The sequence below is a fragment of the Lepidochelys olivacea genome, assembly GCF_965140295.1.
Source record: "Lepidochelys olivacea isolate rLepOli2 genome assembly, chromosome: 5".
NCBI lineage: Eukaryota > Metazoa > Chordata > Testudines > Cheloniidae > Lepidochelys > Lepidochelys olivacea.
The window spans coordinates 109,023,173-109,042,070 of NC_140415.1; the positions used below are offsets into that span (position 1 = coordinate 109,023,173).

The window sequence follows — 18,898 nt, forward strand, 5'->3', positions numbered from 1 at the left end:
TACACTGCTCTCACAATATCCCCTATTCCTCTCTCAGATATCATTCGTTTTATATATGACACAAAGTGCACAGCAAGCACTAGTGTTTTGTGATATTTTACATCAGAAGGCATTAAAATTTATTTTCACTGACTTTTTATGATGTTCTGCTTGCTCCTAATCCCATCACCAAGTGTGACCAAATGCACAAGCAGTACAGCAGATGTGAAGGCATCAGTTCTCACTGATGTCAGTGAAAGTTTTTTTCATTGATTTCAATGGGAGCTGGATCAATCCCTTTCAGAGTAAATACAGTGTTAAAGTAGGAATGGCAGCTGTCTTTCAAGCATGCTGATGATGACTAAATAGATTAGGATTCTGGTGTTCTGTTCTATAAATGGTAGGAGGTGATTTTATTTTTATTGCACCACGTTGATTAGAAGGATTTAGGCTTTTATCTCTTCAAATGCAACTTAGATGGAACACTCAAATGTGGGCCTGTTTTGATTACTATCCAGACAGTTTCAATGACCATCTTCTGAAATTGTTTCTTTGTGCATATCTACCTTTTTCTCCTTTCCATGTATCTACTACACTGAATACCAGCACACTGAAAAGCATAGTCATGCATGGACATATGGGTGGGCATTGGATAGGTGGCTGAGTGTAGCTATCATATATCAGTACAGGGATTCTCCTTTTTATATATATAACTGCAAAAGAGTGCTGTAAGTTTTAACACATAAACTGAGAATTCACATGTCTTCAGGAAGGAAGAGGCAACTTCTTTTAGACTGTCATTGATGGTACAGATATGGCTCATTTCACGGTACAAGGATGGGAAAGCTACACCAGACATGGTCTGTTCATGTTTATTCTCCTGATGATGCTATTTCTGCTGCCTGAAAAACTTTAGGTTCTATATTTTAGTGCACATGCAGCTACGAATGAATTACACTGGTGCCACTCCCTACATTTTTTGTTACTCTGTAACAGTAGGTCACCACTTTAAAATTTGCAACTTATATTTTATTTATTTGAGGAAAATGCACCTGATTATTTTGATTTAAAACATTTTTCTTTAGTTATTTTGAAAACAATAAAGCACTCAAAAGCCTGTATTCCAGTGACCTATCATATGAGATGCACTTTCCAAATGGCTAGACACATCCAGTTTCACTGTGTTCTCATATGCCTATAACATACACTTCTTTGGGTTGTACTGCATCAGCCCCTTGTTTCAGAGGTCTCCTTGTTAACACTAGTTTCTCCACTGCCTTACACCATGTGTAGTTGTTTACACTTCTGCAGAGAGTTGAAAATGCTACCAGATTAGAATATTAACATTTTATACCCATTGTGCACTGATGTAAATAGCTGCACAAGGAGCCAGGCAGTGGAGAATCAGACCCATCAATTTTAAAAGCTCAAATAAAAATGGCCTCTAAAAAATGCTGAAAAAAACTGAAGACTTCAGGGAGCCCCAGCACCATGCATTCAGTAAGACCAGCCTTTGTCCTGTAAAATGTATGTTTCTCAGCATGCATAGTGCATAATCCCTTTAAGTAACAATTACTAAGTTAAACAATACAATCTGTCCCATTGGCAGAGCAAAGGTACACTCTATTGTGGATTAGGAGATTCCATTAGGAGATGAACTCAGCTTTCAGTCCCATGGATAGTAAAGACTGAACACATTCCAGAAATGATAATGCCAGCCACTGAGTCTCAGGTGTGCAGGAAGATGCAGCAGCTGCTCTATTCAAGATTACATACTGCAAACCATCCAAGAAAACTACATGGTGTTGCCCGCAAAGATGATCACAGGTCTACCTCAAATACTTGAAGAAACACACTGGAAAAGTCCTGGCTAAAAAAAATTAATAGTTTTCTAACAAACAAAGAAAAGGCAATGACTGGGAGGAACAAAAAAGGGACCATCAATACACAAAAGCAATTCAATATGGGTATGTGAGTGGCACAAAAATAAAAAAATATTTTTTGTATTTCTTAGGAACTTGTTCTTTGCTGATTAACTGTGTTTAACTGCTAATGGAATCTCAATCAGCAAATAATTATAGCATCATTGTCTCAGGAACATAGAAATTAACATAATTCTAACTCCTACGTAATAAAGATATGCAGAAAATGAGAGTAACTTTTGCTTTCATGCCTAAACTATTGTACCTGTAATAGAATGCAATTTTTCTGTGTACAGCCATTTATGTAGCCAGTCTTTAATATGCTCTGAAATTTAATAACAATTTACATTTTTGTAGCAGATTACTCAGCACAAATTTGATGTTACAAATTGTCTCCAAACAGGTTAACTTTCTGGTGATACAAAATACAATCAAAGCTTTGAACCGTCTGTCTCCTTCTCTCTCTGACATACAAGTCTGAAAGGTATCCAATCAACACTACCTAAATGAAATTGCACTTTAATCTGATAACGAACCTATGAGCAGATGGAACTGTGGCAACATAATGCCTCTACATTTAATACAGCAGCTAGACATAAACATTGAGTTTTTTATACTTCTAATCAAGGTCTGCCATCAATAAAATTATATTTTCTTTTTACCTTGGGAGTTGATGATGGAAGAGAGAGGCTGTAGTTCAGACCATCACTACAGCTACTGCCGTGCAGAGCTAACACAGAAGCCTGGAAGGTGTCATCATTGTCTGAAGTATACTGTGATTCAAAGGTGGATTCATCCGCTAGATCTGCCTCACTTGAGTCCACCTAATAACAAAAGGCAATTTAATCAGGCTATCTGCTACTTTCAGACCACATAAGCCCCAAACACTTGCACATGTGTGGCTAAATCCTTGCTGGTACTTTGCTTAATATTTTTCTGTTTTATACAAAATCTTCTATACACAGTGGACCAAATTCTACATGCAATTACACCTACGTAACCCCAAACAGAATAGAGGTTGCACAGGTGTATCTGAAAGCCAAACTTGGCTCTGAGTTTTTGCAAATACTACAGAGCAGAGATGAGCTAACAGCCATGACCACGGATATCAGATAGTGAAAAAATGCTGCTTTATTCTATGCAGTCAACAAATCCCGGAGACTTTTTTTTGTTTGTTTTCCTTCTTGGTGAATAAATGCTACAAAAATGGGAATCTTCACTTACTGCCACATTTTAGGGACAAATTAATTTCCCTCCCCCTAGTAGTTTGTTTAAATAGGCTTGGTGGTTTTTAAAAGGTACAGAAATTTTTTAAAGGTACAGAAATATTTTAAAAATACAAACTCCTGGGGTTTTAGGCCCTTTACTTTGTTCCCATATTTCCAAAGTAGCTTATATTATTAAAAAGATTTGAAAGCTATTATCTTTTAACATGAGATAATAACTAATATGACAGATAGCACGATTTTAAAACCTCACTATATGCATGTACAATCACTACAGTTTCATAAGGCTTGTCATATGCATATACTAGTACAGTGGCAACTGTATTATACTGTACTTTATCATCTATATACTATGTTCCTGTATCTAATCTAATTCACACCAATATAAATCAGGAATTACACTATTGTAAAACAGGTGTATACCAGAATCATACCTACACGGTCAACTCCAAATGAAGCAAATACAGCCAACTCTGTTGATAATCCACAGGTTAAGACCCTTCTAAGTAGAGCTGGTAACACAGCTCATAATACTGTATTTTATTTTATATGGTTAATCATATTATTAATTAGTAATTTCAGATTTCCAATTATGATAATTGTCACAATGGACTGTAATGGCTCAAAAGGATTGATTCCTTCTGTTGCATCAATGATCCATGGATTAGAGCAGTGTTCCCCAAACTTGGGATACCACTTGTGCAGGGAAAGCCCCTGGCGGGCCGGGCCGGTTTGTTTACCTGCCGCGTCTGCAGGTTTGGCCAATCACAGCTCTCACTGGCCACGGTTCGCTGCTGCAGGCCAATGGGGGCTGCGGGAAGCGGCGTGGGCCGAGGGACGTACCGGCCGCCGCTTCCCGCAGCCCCCATTGGCCTGGAGATGCAAACCGCGGCCAGTGCGAGCAGTGATCGGCCGAACCTGCGGATGTGGCAAGTAAACAAACCGGCCCAACCCGCCAGGGGCTTTCACTGCACAAGCAGCATCCCAAGTTTGGGAAACACTGGATTAGAGCAATGTCTTTTATATTTCCACTGAGACCCTTGTGCTAATGCAAATGGACCTCTCTCATAACAGACTCAATTTTATCAAAGGTGTATGCAGAAATTTTTTTTAAAAAGGTACTACCTTGCATCCCTGTACAATTCAGAGCAAGTGTTTACATTCAGTCTTCAACTGACTCTGTTGTGTTTAGGTACAACAGCATATGCAGTATGCTTTTCCACTAGGTAGATTATGCTCTAAAATATATAACATAACATACCTAACTCAGACTCCTGAAATATATGTTGCTAGGCCACAACAGACCAGATGAAGGATGAAGTCAAAGACTTTCCTCTGAATTTTTAAAAAAGCATGCCTAAACTGCATGTGCAAAACCTACAGGCCAAATCCTGGGCTTATCACTTAGTTTTAACTGAGGCTCTTTTAAAAATTTTACTGAGTCCCATTTTCAAAAGTGATTTAAACATTTAAGGGTCAGATTTTTAAGGGTATTTAGGCACCTATCTCCCACTTCAATTGGAGTAAGATGCCTAAATATCATTAAAAATCTGGCCCTTAGAAGCCTAACTGCAATTGACTTCCAAGGAGATTTAGGCACGTAAGATCCTAGGTCACTTTTGAAAATAGATCTTAGGAAGCGAAGTCACTTAGGTGTGTTGGAGAATTTTACCCTTCAGTCCATATTCAGGCAAACTTAGACTGAAGTCTAAACTGTGCCTGAATAAAAACTGAGTAAAGTGAGAAAGGACTTCAGTATTTGGCCTTATATTTGCAAATGGAAAACAAGTAACTGCATATACTTTGCAGTCTCCGGATCTTGAATTTGTAACTGCCGATGCAAATTCCCATTTTGCAGATACAATTTAGGCACCCAGTTTCGAAAATGTAAACCTTATAATTATTTCATTTTTTGTATTGTTATTAATATAATCAGCATTATTTTCAAACGTTTTTCACATTCCATGTCCGGAAAGGATCATCTTTCTGACCTCCAATACAATATAGGCCACAGAACTTTTTCCAAATAATTACTACAGCAGATCTTTAAGAAAAACATCCAATCTTGATTAAACAATTGTCAGTCATGGAGAACCCATTTTGACACTTAGCAAATTGTTCCAATTGTTAATTACTCTCACTGTCAAAAATGTCCATCTTATTTCCTGTCTGAATTTATCTCGCTTCAACTTCTAGCCATTGGATCATGACTTACCTTTCTGTGGTAGATTGAAAAGCACATTATTAAATATTTGTTCCTCATGTAGATACTCAGACTATAATCAAGTTACCCCTTAACCTTCCCTTTGTTAAACTAAATCGATAGACTCAAAGAGCTCAATCTATCACTATAACTCACATTTTTCCTAATCCTTTACTCATTCTCCAGACTCTTCTCTGAACCCTCTCAAATTCACCAACATCCTTCTTGAAATGTGAGCACCTGAGTTGCATGAACAAAACCTTTGGGCCAAATTCTGAGCTCAGTTTTTACTCAATCCTTACTCAGCCAACTAGCAATAAAGGACATTTCTCACTTACAACCTAGTTTCTCTTTGATGTATCAATAAAGTCATAATCTTGTTGTCGGGAAAACAACTGTGATATTATAAATGCTGTACGATGATAGCAAGGCAAGATTAAACAGAAAGAGGATAGGGACAGTGGAATTTAAAGACATTGTTAGAAAAAAGCACTTTCGTAATTCACAAACATGAAAAACTATGACAAACACGTGGAAGGATTTAATTCTCCTATTTAACAGTTTTTTTCTGTATGAAACATCCTCTTTAAGGATGCTGATGATTTTTTATAAATTTAACTTAAACTTCTCAATTCATATCTGTATCAAAATATGACTTCAACGGGAGCTGAAGGTACTCAATATTTCTTAGTAAGTGCTCAGCATCGTGCAAGTTCAGGACCCAGGACTGAGCAAATAAAGAGAAGAATACATTAAAAATCTGGATTCCTATTGGCAGTTTCTGGAGACGAGGAAAAGTATCTACGCTTCATGTAAGTTGCTTGCACTGTAAAAATCCAGTTTTTATACTCACAAATCTTGTGATCACTGAACAATCTTGTAGTGTAAATACAGCTATTAAAAAAAGAAATGCAGACAACTTTTAAATAAAGTTGCACAGCAAGAATGCCATTTAGAGGCAAAACAGAGTTCCTCCAACTTTTCAAACTTTTAAAAAAAGAGACATCCACATTATCACATGTTGGTAAATAGAAGTTTCTACTATGTAGTTAAATAAAAGCTTACATACAAAGGACAAGGTTTTTTGAAGTCACCTATGAAGTCTGAATGCCCAATGCCCATCATTACAATTGGAACTGGGCACAGAAATCTCTTAGCTGGCTTTGAAAAAATCTCAGCCAAATATTTTCTTATTTTCTAGTCGCTAAAACATTCTGGCTAGAGAATCATCTGGTGCAAACTGGTGGAGCTCTACTGATTTCAATGGATCTATGCCAGTTTACAGCATTTGGCTATCTGGTGAGATCATGACAGGTCACATGTGAAGTGAGGCTAAACACTTTAAAAAGATCATAAGCAGAGTGACGAAAAAGACTTTTCACTACATTTGGACAAGGCAAAAAACAATGTTAAAAGGGTTTTAACAGAAATCTTGATAAATTGTGCCCACTAACCAGAGCCAGCTCAGCACGGAAGAGGGCTGCATCAACTGGCCCTTCCTCCTCAAGTGACTGGGCAGTGTAGAAAAAGGAATCTTCCTTAGCAGAAACATAACCCTCTTCTGGTGAAAGCTGCAGAAAGAATGAAGCTCTGAGTTGGATGAGTGGCCAGTATATAGGACATGCAGAGTCAGTAATGTTAAGGGAGTTTTAGAAATGCAAATAAATACCAAATACAGAAGAGAAATCATCTCAATCAAAATCATGGTGTGGGGTAAGTAAAATGATACATATTTTAACCTTCACATGTTGTTTTACCTGATGTAGTACACAGAACCCATCATATACTATACAAATAAGTTTAAGGCTTCTGTATTCTTTGCCCATAATTAAGCATTTACAAAAAGAGTCATCACATGGTCCACCCAGGGGTACAGAGCACGGAATTTTAATCACTGAAACAATAGGCCTCTATTACTAGAGCTAAAGGAGTAACTGTTAGCTGGTCACAGTAGTGAGCTCTTATCCTCTATGTAGGCCAGCCACTAGAGGAGGACAAAATATACTTTGTCAGTGTGGAACAGATACATCAATTTTTTTCCATGTAATTTGCTGCTGCTGTTAGGTGCTGTCCAACACCCCTGTAGAGCAAAATATTATTTCTAGTGTGGCGGAACTCAGCAAGTATAACGTGTTAAATATTTAATGCTGAACCTTTATACAAAGCCAGAGAAAAGTAACACTTAATCATGCTTCATCCTCTTTCATGCTTTAAACAAGATATTAATTCTGAAAAATTTGTTTTGCAAGAAACATTATTGTGCAACATGGGGCATTCATTCTAATCTGCAAACGTTTTTTTACAGGAAACAAGTTAAAAATATCTCTTTCAACAAAAAAAAAATACAAAATTCCTTGTAACTTTTGTTATTACTACAGGGTTAACTGCTAAGAGCCAGAATCTGAAATCAAGGAGAATTCTGTGCAGGGAAGGACTGTGGGATTGTAACATTCGAGAGAGAGAGAGAGAGGAAAAAAAAATAATTCAGTCTTATAAATAAAATGGGCCAGATCCTCAGATGGTGGAAATTGGTGTAACTCCACTGATTCCAACTTAAACCAAGGGAGAATCTGGTCAAATATTTTGTTTTTACTCTGTAATTATTCAAAGAAGCATTATTCCAAAGGCTTTGTTTGATTTCCCTGGTCAGTGAGGAAGGGAGTATGGTTCAATGAGCTCTGGCTTCTATTCATGTCTCTCTCTAATATTCTCACTATGTGGTCTTGACCAAGCTATTTACCCTCTTGGTAGTGCTTTAATTTCTCTCTCTCTAAAATGTGAAAAAAGAAAAGGAGTACTTGTGGCACCTTAGAGGCTAACAAATTTATTTGAGCATAAGCTTTCGTGAGCTACAGCTCACTTCATTGGATAAGTGAGCTGTAGCTCACAAAAGCTTATGCTCAAGTAAATTTGTTAGTCTCTAAGGTGCCACAAGTACTCCTTTTCTTTTTGCGGATACAGACTAACACGGCTGCTACTTTGAAATCTAAAATGTGAGTAATCCTGCTTACCAAAGGAGGACTATTTGAGGTTTAATTAATGTTTGTAAAGTATTTTGAATTCATCGTTCAAATTAGGACCCCCCAGCCAGAGTGCACAGAAGTGAATTAATAACAGATAACAGTTACAGGTCAGTAACTGCACAACATCCTCACGCTCTGATTAGCTGAAATACTATACCATTTCAGTATAACTATTAGGTTTACACTGGATGAACTGAAATGTACATATACATTTTTAACATAAAGAGCATAATCTAAATATGTTTGATATTAAATACGTACATGTTTCAGCATAAATCCTGACTAAAATCAGAGTGAGAACAGCTCTGGAAAGGTGATACAAGACTGTCTTTAAACCACCTTCACATACCCTCATATCTGAGAGCAACCTCAGGACAATGCTAAGTTATGCCTCGCTATCCACAGCCCTAGGTGTCTGCATTGGTAGCTGCGATGCTCCAAAGGCATAGGGATGCTCCGATCATTCCCCTTTCCCCAGCAACACCCCGTAGATTGGGGGCAGGAGTGAAGGGTTGTAAAAGTACTACACCAGCTCTGTACCACCCAGGGATTTCCCACAGGAAGGAGAAGATTCAGTGAGTCAGCTAAAACAGCTTTTGGCAGTTTTATGCCATCTGAGTGGCACAAAAGCAGTCGTAGATTAAGCAAAGACATTGGCCAGCAACATATGAAAAATCAATCATCTAGCACCCAATCCTTACAGGCAGTGGTTTGGCAACTCCTATTCTAACTGTTCCTACTGGTGCTCCTTTCAGTGCTTGTACAGCTTCCTCCAGGTTGCCATTTTCCAAGTTGATATCATTGACAAACATCAGCCGATCTCCAGGAAGAAGTCTACCATCTTGTTCAGCAACGCCACCAGGAACCAATGAGCGGATTACAATTACTGTGTTTGCAGGGTCCACTGGGTCCTAATTGAAAACAAAGTGAGGAAACCAGTTCACATGCTTATTTTTAATTCATAAAAAGTTACCTAAGCTGTATGGGCCAACTCCCAAGGTCCTGACTCAGTCCCTACTCAGGCAAACTGCAGATGACTTTTCAAAGTGAGCTTATTTCAGCAATGGCTCAGGACACTTAGAAAAGGCCTCTGGATTTGCCCCTATTACTATTTAATAATTTATTTTGATACATAAAAGCACAAATAATTAGTCCTCACATGCGCTGAGTGCTTTTACATCATCTAGTTTCACAGTAAAACTACTGAATCGTGGACTGCACTTCCCAGTGTGGCAAATAATTACATGCCAGCAATTAAAACAAACACCTTCCACAGTAACAACATCTCTCCAGCCCTCAACCTTCTCCATGCTCAAAGGCCTGGGGATAAAGGCTTGGAAGGTTAATACATCTGGGCTCTGATGGACCAAAGGGTTTATTTAGAGACTCCTTGCAGCTCGTAGTACGTGATCTCACTCAGTCATGAAGGGACTTTATAATAAGAGAGGATCCCTTATATGTACATGAGACAGACATTTTAATAGGGATCGACACATACCATTGTAAGGTAAGTTTATAAAGCACTTTATAAACAATGTAATACAAAAAGAGTAAAGTTTGCTTTTAACACTTAAAAAATATAATCCCCACTCCCTGACACACACATTTTAATTAAACATATTGTGATCAAAGACCAAGAACTGGAACTTAATCTCTATAACAAATTCTACCGTATCAGAGTTACATACGTTTGCATAATATGGCACAGAAACTCACAAGGACCATAGTTAGAACATCAGACGTTAATTTTTCACAATATGTTACTTTCATTCCACTGTGCAAGCACAGTAGGATATTACATAATACAGTATAAGCTTTATTAATTCTAAAAGCTTAGTGACTAAAGCCCTAAATTACATAGTGGTACCTAGATCAACACATTTAGCAATTTCAACTTAGATACAATGGCAACTTTCCTTGCCAATATATTAAGTATTGGAAAAGATGCTAGTTTAGCACTGCAAGCTGTACAACTGAAAATATGGAAATAAGTGACTCGAGAGTTAATATGAAGAAATGACAAGATCCCCGAAAACCCATGGGAATTAGTAAGATGTAATAAGGTAGGATCCATGAAACTGGTTAACAATACAGTATAATCAGCGTCTTACAGAGTGTAATGCAAGTAGCATCTCTCTGGAGACATTACTTGAGTGGGCAGTAGCCCTCACAACTTCATCCAAGAACATTTACAACATCATCTGAGATGGGACTGCATTTTACCTGTGTCACACTGAATAGCCTCTCCCCTTTCAAGGAATCTGCTTACAGTTATCAACATTAGGGTTGCTAACTTTCTGACCAAATACAACCGAACACCCTTGCCCTGCCCCTTCTCCGAGGCCTCACCCTGTTCACTGCATTCCCCCCCCCCTTCCTCTGTCACTCCCTCTCCCCCACCCTTACTCACTCATTCATTTTCAGCAGGAGTGGGAGGGAAAAACCACTCATGCTTATGTAACTGTAACTATAGTCAAAATTAAGAATTAACTGAAAATTTGCTAGAAATAAAGATAAAACTTCCTCCAAATATAAAATATACTGTAAATTTAGCTCATCATTCATATTTCTGAGAGAAAAAAGCATAAATATTGTGAATGACTTTTCCATCTTATACATGAGAACAGTGAATCAATTTCATGAAATCTCCAAGAACTGATAGAGATAAATATGAAATATGTTCACAGTAAATATCAAAATGTTCACAAGAACTGTACATTTCTCTGATAATCTCCAGAATTCAGAATATTCAACTATTACTAGACAATGTAACCTTTATTACATTCCTTAATTGCTCACTACATAAAGAAATACCGTGGAGGGGTATTTTCAAAAGATCCACCCTCTAGCCAACCCATAAGAAATGAAGTGTGGGCATAATTTGCAACTGCAGTTGAGCTCTGGATGCAAACCAGAACACTTGTGCCTCTCAGTACTTAACTGCAGATGCAAATCACATGGTTAGAACCCCTGAATTGTGTGCGCAACTCATTGCACTCAAAGAATAGGAAGAAGCGCCTTTTAAAAACCTAGCCCTCTATGTGAATATTTATTTATTTGGGCTGGATTGATACTCTGTGCTCTTAATATAATAAAAGGAATGAAGAATATAGTTAATGAGATGTCTGAGTAAGACCCAGGAGGAGTATGAACATTTTTATTACCTGCTTACTCTAACATATGAGAATATTGTCTGGTTTGCATTCACCTCGCATATAATGGATGGGATCTACGTTCAATAAAAAATATTTTACCTTCTTCTGCTGAAATAAGGAATATAGATGTTACCTGGTAGTCTAATATGCTAAAGCCAAGTCCCATGCTCCCTTTCTCCAGCTCAACATGTTGTATTTCTGTTTCCCACATTGCCAAAGGAGATCCTTGCACCTCGTCGATATTCTGACCTACATCAGCCATTTCCAAGCCAGTACCCTCTGTCTCTGAGGAGCCAATGACTTCATCAAGGTCTACATGAGACTGGAAAGACAAAGAAAACCCACCAACCCCATAATATTAATGTGGCACATGTCAAATTTCATGAATTACCAGTACCCAAGTGATGCACACCAAAATGGAGATAAAAGCTCAGAGGTTATATTCCATTTTATCTGAGGGTGCTGAGTATCTAGGAAGTGTAACAAACAAAAGTACATAATAAATCTAATACAGAAGGATTAAACATCATTGCTCAAGTGTTTTAATATCAAAGTTATACTTTTAAAGAACAGGGTTCATGCTTGTCATAAAACATGCAAACTCACAGGAAATTGCACTCCCGACATGGGGTATTGTGCATTCAAATAGATTCTTGCATGCAGAATTAATCATTCTCTCTAGCTATCTACATGTTTATACTACATCTATCATCTCAGACTCTTAGAAAAATGTATAGTTCACATCTGCAATCTGCTCCCTGTCTAACTGATTTAATAATATTGACAGAAGAGCACAGAAGCAACAGTATTCATTCCTTTAGTGGAATACAGATGCTTAGCAGTGAGGAGACACATTTTGCTCCATACGCCATATAAGCACAGAATTCAAAATTCATGGTGGATCTCCCTCTACAGAAACTGCCATACACTACTCCAACATACTTAACATACAGATATGCTAAGTGGGTAAAGTTTGCAAACATCGTTTCTGAGGTAATGAATTATGCCTTAACCCACATTCTACCACTGTGGTGTACACAATCAAAAGAAGATGCCACAGTTATGTGGCTATAATGTGCAATACCAGCTGTCTGACTAAGAATGATACCAAATGCAATGGCATCTCAACAGGAGCAAGGCATTCAGATGTAGTACTGAGAGCACTGACAAGAAGTTACTCACATTGTGCAGTAACGAGGGTTCTTTGAGATGTGTCACCCTATGGGTGCTCCCCTGAGGTGCGCTTGCATCCCTGCACTGCTGATTGGAGAAGTTCGGTATCAGTGTCTGTTAGGCCTGTACATGCGCTGTCCCTCCTCGTGCTGTGCCACGAAGACAGACAGCGCACGGGAGGTAACCCCACTCAGTTCCACCTCCACCACAGAGTCATTGACAAGAGCTCTGAAGCAGAGGGGAGGGGGTGGGTTGTGGAGGACCCATAGGGACACACTGTGATGGTTAGAAACCTCTGTCTAATTTCAAGCCTAAACTTGTTGACATCCAGTTTATATCATTTGTTCTTGTGTCAACACTGGTGCTTAACTCAAATAACTCCTCTCCCTCTTTGGTAATTATCTCTCTGATGTATTTACAGAGAGCAAATCACATCTCCCCTCAGCCTTCAACTGATTAGGCTAAACAAGCCAAGCTCCTCTCATAAGCTAAGTTTTCCATTACTCTGATCATCCCAGTGGCCCTTCTCTGCACCTGATCCAGTTTGAATTCATCTTTCTAAAACATGGGAGGCCAGAATTGCACACAGTTTTCCAGATGAGGTCTCATTAGCGCCTTGTTTAATGGTACTAACACCTCCCTGTCTCTACTGGAAATATCTTGCCTGATGCATGCTAAGATGGCATTAGCCTATTTCATGGCCACATCACATTGCTGGCTAATAGTCATCCTGTGATTGACCAATGCATCTAGGTCTTTCTCCTCCTCAGTCACTTCCAACTGACACATCCTCAGCTTATAACAACAAGAATTTTGTTAGTCCCTAAGTGCATGACCTTGCACTTAGCACTATTAAATTTTATCCCATTTTTATTACTCCAGTTTTTAAGATCCTCCAGATCTTGTATGATATTTTGGTCCTCTTCCATATTGGTTATACCCCAACTTTGGGTCATCTGTGAATTTTATTAGCATAGTCCTCCTTTTTGTGCCAAGGTCATGAATGAAAATGTTAAATAAGATTGGTCCCAAGACCAGTCCCGGAGGAACTCCACTAGTTAACTCCCTTCAGCCTGACAGTTCATCTTTCAATATGACCCATTGTAGTCTCCCCTTTGACCAGTTCCTTATCTACCTTTCAATTCCCATATTAATCCCCATCTTCTCCAATTTAACTAATAATTTCACATGTGGAACCAAATCAAATACCTTACAGAAATTCAGGCAGATTAGATCGATTGCATTTCCTTTGACTAAAAAAAAGTTATCATCTCAAAGAAGGAGATCAGGTTCGTCTGGCACGATCTACCTTTTCTAAAAACCACACCATAATTACTGCTTACATCTATGTCTTAACTACTTTCTTTTGTTCCAAGACCTTGCATACAACTGAGATCAAACTAACAGGCCTGTAGTTCCATGGATCTTTTCCCACTTTCTTAAAAATAGGTTCTATACTAGCAATTCTCCAGTCATAGGGTACAACCCCTGAATTTACAAATTCACTAAAAAAATCCTTGCTATGGAGTTTCTCAGACCTTGATTCTGGAATTTTTCCTCCACCAGGAATCAAATGGAGATTATGTCCATTTCTCTTAGGGCACGATTAAGGGTATGATTCTGTCATGGAGGCTGCGGATTCCATGAGTTTCTGGGACCTCTGTGACTTCTTCTGTGGTGGCCAGCCTCAGGGCCGCCAGAGCAGCTGGCCAGCGATTGGCCCAGGGCCAGAGCAGCAGCTCCAGGACTGAAGCAACAGCCATGGTTGGGTCAACATCCCCCCCACACACTCAGGGCAGGAGTAGTGGCAGGACTAGAACAGCTGCTGGAGGTCAAGCCCTGGCAGCGCTCCAACTGTTAGTTTCCCCCACGCTATTTTTTTAGTAAAAGTCACAGAGAGGTTGTGGGCTTCTGTGAATTTTTGTTTATTGCCCACGACCTGTCTCTGACTTTTACTGAAAACACCCGTAACAAAATCTTAACCTTAGGCATGATGCAAGGCAATCACTTCTTTTGCATTAATCGGAGCTGGTGAGTTGGTATATGGTTTGAGGGAAAGTTTGAACTTTTCCATCACTAATTTAAAACCATAATGGTCTTTCAAATCTTTGTACATGAAATCTTGTTGGTTTATAATAAGGTACATTTTAAAATAAAAATAAATAAATGAGGTGCTACTTTTTAAGTTTACAGCAGTACCTTTTCTGTGAGCTGAACCTCCGAGAGGGTCAGATTGTCCAACTCTGACTGACTGACAGGGGGAGCAATGGGACGGCAGCAGACCATTGTCACCTTGATAGGCAGCTCTTTTAAAATATTTACCACATCCTTGTGATTTTCCCCAAGCAAAGATATTTCATTCACCTGGGGAAAAACAGAACAAAACACATTCAGCAGAAATACAAAGAATAAAAATGAGAATAAACTTGTTAGCATGGATTTACAGATTCTATGGCCAGAAAGGACTACTCTGATCATCTAGACTGACCTCATACATAACAGAGATCATAAAACATTCCTGAAATATCAGTTGAACTAGAAATACTCTTTTAGAAAAGCACGCAAACGTGATTTTAAAATTGCCAGTGATGGAGAACTCACCCCAATCCTTGGTAGATTGTTCCAATGGTTTGTGAATCTGGCCCTTTTTAAAGCAAGCAAGCAGGGGGAAGCAGGTGAAGGAGGCAGAGAGAGAGGGCGAGAGAGACACGCACGACCACTTGTACTTAAGCTACTACTAATTTATAGTTACGTAATCAATAATTCTTTATCCATCAGGATGAAGTCTAACATAGAATTCTCTCCCTTCCCCCCCATGTTGGACACAACACTTCTTGAGTTAGGAAACTCACCTATAATATGTAGAAATAGCAAGGATGTTTTAATATGTCATTCAGTTTGAAGTTCCCCATGATCACACAGCTTTTCTTCCTATACAGGTAGGCCCCTAAGGAGCCAGTCATCCTGTTCCCTAGAGTGATTTAGCGGTCTGTGGCAAGACTCAGTTAGTACCCCATGTGCTTTATCTCTTAGAACACTGATCCATAAGCATTCAAAATCATTTTCTTCTGAGTTGTCAGTGACTCAAACAGGTAATGCCATTTTTGACACAGAGTGCCATTCCGCTACCCCTTTTGCTTACTCAATCCCTCCTAAATAGGTTATAAACATTGATTTTAATATTCTAGTCAAGCAAATCATCCCACCAGGTTTCAGTAATACCAGCTAGATTGAATTGATGCACACAGATGAGCAATTCTGATTCCTCTTGTTTGTTACCCAAGCTCCCAGCATCAGTCTACAGCCAATTAAAGAATTTCTTCTCTCACTTCCTTTGGTTTTTTGATTTGTGCACAAATAAATCAATATAGGACCCAATCCTGCTTCTACGAAAGTCCATTGAGCAGGCTCAGATCCAAAATAAGTTTTAAACTGAATAGTCAAAAGTGGGTAATGAGTTTGGTCATTTCATAAAAAAACATGTATTCACATCACAAACCACCATAAATTTTAGCTTGAATGGGACTATTCTCTGAAGAGAGCCGTCCAGGAAAGGAAAAGAAAAGACAGACCAGGTAAAGACTGAACAACATTATCAGAGCTAGGTAGGAACAGTAACATTATGTATGGACCAAGATGAATCTTATTGTTCTCTTGCCTTCATGAAAACCAAACTTACACCAATTTTTTAAAATTACGTTTTGACTAAATCCAAAATTTTTGTACACTTCTTGACCCATTACATACTGTACCTTTGAAAATTCAACTAGTAGCTGCTCATTTTTTTATTATTTAATTTAATTTAATTTAAAGAACTGTGTGTTATAAGAGATGTGAGAAATTAGGCCATCTTTTCAGGACCTTGCTATATAAAGGAGCAAAGATAAAGTGGGAATTCTCCCTTACTTCCAGGAGTTCATCTCCACTGAACAACTTGCCACATCGTCCAACTGGCCCTTCTGGTAAAACAGATCGGATGAAATGATGTCCCACGGCAGCTTCCAAGCTTATCCCTAACCCGCTGCTTTCACTAAATTTGTTAACTTCAGCCACCTAAAAAGATTGAGAAAGAGAGAGTTATTTTTCAGTCAAATTCACACACAAAGAAGCAGTAGTTTTAGAAGGGAAATATAAGACTTGCCAGATATATTCTGCTTTTAAATTACAAGTTCACTCATTTGAAAGAGCATCTTTGCTCATTCGTTTTACATCAAACACAAGATGGAATCACAACAGATGCTGAAAGGAAGCAGCCAGCTGTAACTTCCCATTCTACTTAGAGGACTACAACTGCTGGTAGCAAAGACTACCCTATAGATAAAAGGTATCCAGGGGGAACTCCAAACAAATGGAATGAAGGCTAAAATCAAAGGGCTCAATCCAGCAGAAATTATGCAGCTGCAAAGGCTATTACAGTTTTTTTTAAAAGGAATGTCTTCTATGCTTGCAGTGTTGTTGTAGCTGTGTTGGTCCCAGGATATGAGAGACAGAGAGAAGACGGGTGAGGTAATATCTTTTATTGAACCAACTTATGCTGTTGAAGAGACAAGCTTTCGGGCTCCACAGAGCTTTCCCCAAACCCAAAGGACAACTCTTTGGAGCTTGAAAGCTGGTCCAATAAAATATATTTCCTCATCCGCCTTGTCTCTCTCAGGTCTTCTACACAACAGACATGGATTCACAATTAGCTGTTCCACACAGACACTTCCCTACCGGAGCTCTCAAGCAGAGTGTGGCTGCACGTGGGATGCCACACAAGTCTGTAAAATGAAATTTACTATGTTTGTAGATTGCCAGCTCTACTAGTCAGTGAATAGGGGTGGAGAGATTGGAGCCATGGCCCTACCTCCCACTGCCCTGCATGCTCCTTTAGGGTGCTGCATATTTCCAGGGAGTACAGAGGAGAAAAGGCTTTGTAATTTCCTGAGCACAGAAACTGAAATTTTGCCTACCCCTACACTGCCCGCACAAGAGCTGAGGCTCTTTCCACCTAAATTCAGTACATACCGGTACTATTTTCACAATTGCATATACAAATAGTGGAACTGCTTGTACTAATGGACTGTTACATAAGTACCTGGTCATTATCACACAAAATTACCCCTTTAGCTTGTACACATGCAGTCACTGTACATAAAAATTAGATTGCAATAGCGCACACGTTTTAGAGTGTATACTTGTGGGCGTGCACTTTTGAAAAATCAATCCCGTCATTGAGTGTGTTTTCATTGTTTATTATAAATGCCTCATGCAGTAGTTTGATCATTATACCAATCAAAACAATTCACTCATTACATAGAGTGGATGGAAGGTCCTAAGTAGAGTTGAGTGAATATGATTGTTCACTTCAGTGACTGATCAAAAATCTGAAACAAATATGGTTCGTTTTGAACCAAAACTGTATATTTTCATTTTTTCTTACCAACATGAAAACCTTTTATTCAGGTTGAACAAAATATCTGGAATGCTGATTTGAAATGATATGTTCAAAATGAAATGACGTTTCATTTCCAAAATACTGTTTTGAAATGAAGTGTAAAAGGGTTTGTTCAATATATCAAAGCATTTTGACACTTCCGAATTTTTATTTTGCATTTGGCCAAAATTATTCACTAAATTTGTGAATTGTTTTAGCACCCAAAAAATCCATCGTAAATTTGCTCAGAAGCCTGCGCTTATTTTTTTGCTTGTCTGGCTTACTGCATAAAAATGTATTTAGGAGAAAAATTACATCTTTACATTCAGCACTTAAAATGAAAAAACCACACATTTCATGAGTCAGTAGTTTAAAATGCACACACAAAAATGGAAAATTGAATGCAGTAAACGTTATAGGTAAGCACTATAAAGAACATTTAATAGTAATAATTAGGGTTTACATACCACTATCTCATAATTTGTACCCATAATCCTCTGCCATTTATTCTGCAATAGTGCTTCTCCTGTGGAAGTTAGCTGGAAACCTAGAAGTTGTATTGAGATTACTACAATGAAAACCTGACAATCTTATTTCTATAGTGAGTAAAGTACCTGGACTGTGGCAAGACTTGCACACTATTCCATAATACTGAAAATACTATCATACATTATTTAAAAGTGCAACATACGTTTCCTCCCCAGTTTTAGATTTAGCATACAGGAACATTAACAATTTTAACGTGGAAAAAGGGTTGGAAATACGGTTTGCTCCATTACAGCTTTAGAATTCCACCTGCAG

At 38.4% G+C, this 18,898-nt stretch overlaps 1 protein-coding gene across 12 annotated transcripts in view; it reads right to left on the reverse strand.

The window, feature by feature from the left end:
* Nucleotides 1-18,898, reverse strand: part of MPDZ (multiple PDZ domain crumbs cell polarity complex component) — a gene marked incomplete at its 5' end in the record, with an annotated part of 133,938 nt that overhangs the window by 71,621 nt on the left and 43,419 nt on the right. For 10 of the 12 annotated variants that reach the window (XM_084628273.1, XM_084628271.1, XM_084628270.1 and 7 more), the window contains 7 exons: nucleotides 2,564-2,725; nucleotides 6,785-6,901; nucleotides 9,055-9,264; nucleotides 11,642-11,830; nucleotides 14,881-15,045; nucleotides 16,588-16,734; nucleotides 18,565-18,644. In XM_084628273.1, the coding sequence (XP_084484399.1) occupies nucleotides 2,564-2,725; nucleotides 6,785-6,901; nucleotides 9,055-9,264; nucleotides 11,642-11,830; nucleotides 14,881-15,045; nucleotides 16,588-16,734; nucleotides 18,565-18,644 (1,070 nt within the window). The remainder of the gene's footprint in view (nucleotides 1-2,563; nucleotides 2,726-6,784; nucleotides 6,902-9,054; nucleotides 9,265-11,641; nucleotides 11,831-14,880; nucleotides 15,046-16,587; nucleotides 16,735-18,564; nucleotides 18,645-18,898) is intronic. The other 2 variants (XM_084628274.1, XM_084628267.1) reach the window with 1 other exon arrangement.